Genomic DNA, 3,502 nt, shown 5'->3' on the forward strand with positions numbered 1-3,502 from the left:
ATACACAAGTTCAAATAGAACTTTTAAAAGCATAGTGGTGCAACTTTCTAAACGAACTTTATAACGTTACATACTCTTTCAAGTAATTGCCTTTTAAAGACAATACAGTGTATGTTCGGATGCCAATCTTGCTCCGTATAATAACAAAGAGTCAGAAACTTTATCTAGATATCTGTATTGCGTCACAGACGCACATTACCGTACGCGCGGAAAATTGTAGTAAGTTTAGTTCACCTTTATCCGAAGGGCAATCTGTAACCTATTTCCGTTGTATCTAAAAGCAGGGTAGTCAACGGACAGTGAATTTAAACTTCAATTGTGAAACTATTGCGATTGAAAACAACCGTACTTCAACTTTTGATATCTCTAAATAAATTGTTCTTTAAAACAACAACGGATATACATTTGTATACGTTACCCAAGGATACAGGTGATCTAGCATTATACTAATCTTGCATCATAGCCACATATACTTGTCGCTGTTAACGTTAGACGTTAGTATATAAAGACAATCTTTAGGATGCGTATATTACATCTTAGCCACACATTACTACAAATTTGCAAGCTTTATTATACATATATGTACATTGCACCACATCAACATATGCTGATTGGCGGTTTTTTTCAACATTTACTATGTTTTCGAATTCTCTAATGCTGGAAGAGAACGTTATAAAAGCGCAGCAAAGGTCCATTTCTCAGCATTCAAAGAACCTGCTTAATGTTGAAAATCGTAAATCAGTGCCTCCGCCCCCGAAAATATACACTGGCACTAGTAGTAGTAGAAGTTTGCGAAGGAGTCTAGCATATTCTTGTATACGTGCATGTGGCGGTACGAACTTCTTGCGCTCGATGTTTGAATTCCCGGCCATCACTGTTGTCGGTCACAATATACAGCAGTCTAAGGCAAAAGAGAGAGGAAAAGTCAGCCTTTGCCGTTATGTTCAACGGTCTCATACTTGTCTAGACGAATCAAGCTTCCAGCATGCTACCAGTCCTCCCGAACTGGAAAAGCACTTTAATGAATGTATGAAGACCTTTATTTTTGCCCAACTTGGCAAAGTGCAGGCTAGAAAGCAAAATGATATCACAAACATTATAATGCAGATTTCTCCCCAGAATAGAGTCTAGCATACTGCTAAAGTTCGGCTTCTTCTTGCTACCTTAGTGGTGAAAATAACAAGGAAAAGACAAAATCTGCAATGGACTTGGCCAATTGACATAAAATAGAATTACCGGTATAACAGAGACAGAGCAGGTAAATTTTATGGATGACATCAGCGCGCTCGTTAATCAAGTTTCGCCTGATTTAAAAGATATTTTTTTTTCCTCTTCGAGGATTGCCAGATAGCCCAAAATATGCAAAAATGTTGTGCTGTAGCCTAATAATCATACTTGTACAAGTAACACTAGGGAGGTAGCCATGACTGTAGTTGTAAAAGTGCCACCAAATTATATGGAAGCCATGAGTGTAGTTGCCAGCTTGGAAAGTGATACCAGTCTACCACACTAGTATCACTTTTACTACACTAGTTCACTTCTTTAATACAGGAAGAAATGCCTTGTAATTATGATGTCACGTTTTATCACTTCAAATCTTGTTACGACATTTATGGTGTCTATTTTCAAAATTTGCTTTTTTTTACCCATCTTGTTTTTTTTTCGCGCTATCTTATCATTTTTGCACTCTGCATAGGATGCCATCAATAAAATTTGCTGTGGCCTAATGTAAAAGTTAACATGCAAACTGACCCTTGTCATCCATAGTAACTCCCATGCTGACAGTGTTGACGGGTGTTTTGATCAATCTCTTCCAGTTCAGCACGGTCCCGACAGGGTTGCAGAACCGTGAGCTGAGCTTCTCTATGGCGGCCATCATGTACTCACTGTACAGGCCCTCTTGTTGGTCCTTCATCCCCGTGGCTTTGTCAGCAAACAGTGACGTCTTCTTACCCAGACTTCCTGTGGGGATGGCAAGAGAGGGTCTGTATGGGGGGATCCTGTCAAGGCTTTAAGGTACAGTCAAGAGGACAGATAAAGGTTTATAATAGATCGACTTGTACTTGTGAAAGTCTTTAGGAACGACGACTTCAATAGATTGTTCTGTTACATTGATGGGGTGTCTGGAAAATTGGTCAACGAACACAACCGGACGTAACAGCGGCAATAATAAGTACTAACATGGACATTAGTGACATGGTAATGGGAACAGGAAAATTGCAAGAAGTGGTAAAGAAGTTCGGCAGGAATACATGACACTTAACAAGGACTGATTGCAGCTACGTACAAGTATACGTGTAAATAACAATAGCTTCTGAAGACCAGAATCCAGTTCATTAAGTTCATTATTTATAGAAAACATATACATTCATTTTCATCAATCACTTCCTGTCACTCAACGGTGAACGTGACTATTACTACTTCCCACCACCCTGCGGGAACAAATTTGGACCAAGGCCAACCGGACCTGCTCATCCTGCCGTTTTCCGATTTTACCATTCACATCTTACCACTCTACAACATTCAATTAATAAGGAACAGACACCAATGGCGAACAAACCTGACGCCAAAAACAATTGTCCGTTTTTGAGGACTTGATGATGAAAAGTTGACCAAACCTGGAGAGAGCGTGTAGGACTCGTAGAAGACGATAGCGTTCTCTCTGTCGTCGATGACCCGCGGCCACCACTGCTCCACGTGCTGCGCGTACTCCCGGGCGTACATGGCCACCACGCCGGTGTGCGGGGTGCCGTACCGAGGGGACCGGGCGGGGTTCAGGTCAGGGGACTTGTTCTCCGGGTCTACAACTGCCATTTCCTGTTGGAGAGAGTTTAACTGATGTCAGTCCTTGGCTCATTCAAACGGAAATTGGTCGATGTACGAAAATTTCTGAGTGATACAGATCTCTTCAAAATGCACAATATCACAAGTGTAGAAGTTGATACAGGTTTCAATTTTAACTGTTCATAAAGTTTTTTGTATTTGTGTGTGTGTCCTATTGTGTGTGTGTCTCCTATTGTGTGTGCGTGTGTGAATGAGTGAGTGAGTGAGTGAGAGATAGTGTGTATCTGTGTATGTGTGTGTGTGTGTGTGTGTGTGTGTGTGTGTGTGTGTGTGTGTGTGTGTGTGTGTGTGTGTGTGTGTGTGTGTGCGTGTGCGTGTGTGTGTGTAAACCTCCTTGTCCTTTTGACCGAATGCTGTAGTCATGTCCTAACGGTGATTGGTCATTGGAACGTGATGTAGACTTGTACTTGTAGACTGCAGCAAGGGAGGCTAATATTCCGCTGTATATGCACCGTTGGTGCTATGTACTACGTATACACAGCAAAGCAAATCTTCTGTACTTAACTAAATGATCAAACTTGAACTATAATCTTGAAGGTTGAAGTACACAGTAAGCGAAACCTGATACAGTGCGATCCGCAGCCCTGCCAGTAGGAGGAAGCACGACAGCCCGATCTTAGCGTAGTTCTCCTGCATCAGTGTGCCGATCACTCCTGTG

At 41.6% G+C, this 3,502-nt stretch overlaps 1 protein-coding gene across 1 annotated transcript in view; it reads right to left on the minus strand.

Moving 5' to 3' along the window:
• Positions 1-1,735: 1,735 nt before the first annotated feature.
• Positions 1,736-3,502, minus strand: part of LOC118411037 — a gene marked incomplete in the record, with an annotated part of 5,961 nt that continues 4,194 nt past the window's right edge. The window contains 3 exon segments of the mRNA XM_035813042.1: positions 1,736-1,962; positions 2,619-2,817; positions 3,406-3,502. Coding sequence (XP_035668935.1) covers positions 1,736-1,962; positions 2,619-2,817; positions 3,406-3,502 — 523 coding nt within the window.

Source organism: Branchiostoma floridae, chromosome 3, assembly GCF_000003815.2.
Source record: "Branchiostoma floridae strain S238N-H82 chromosome 3, Bfl_VNyyK, whole genome shotgun sequence".
Taxonomy (NCBI): domain Eukaryota; kingdom Metazoa; phylum Chordata; class Leptocardii; order Amphioxiformes; family Branchiostomatidae; genus Branchiostoma; species Branchiostoma floridae.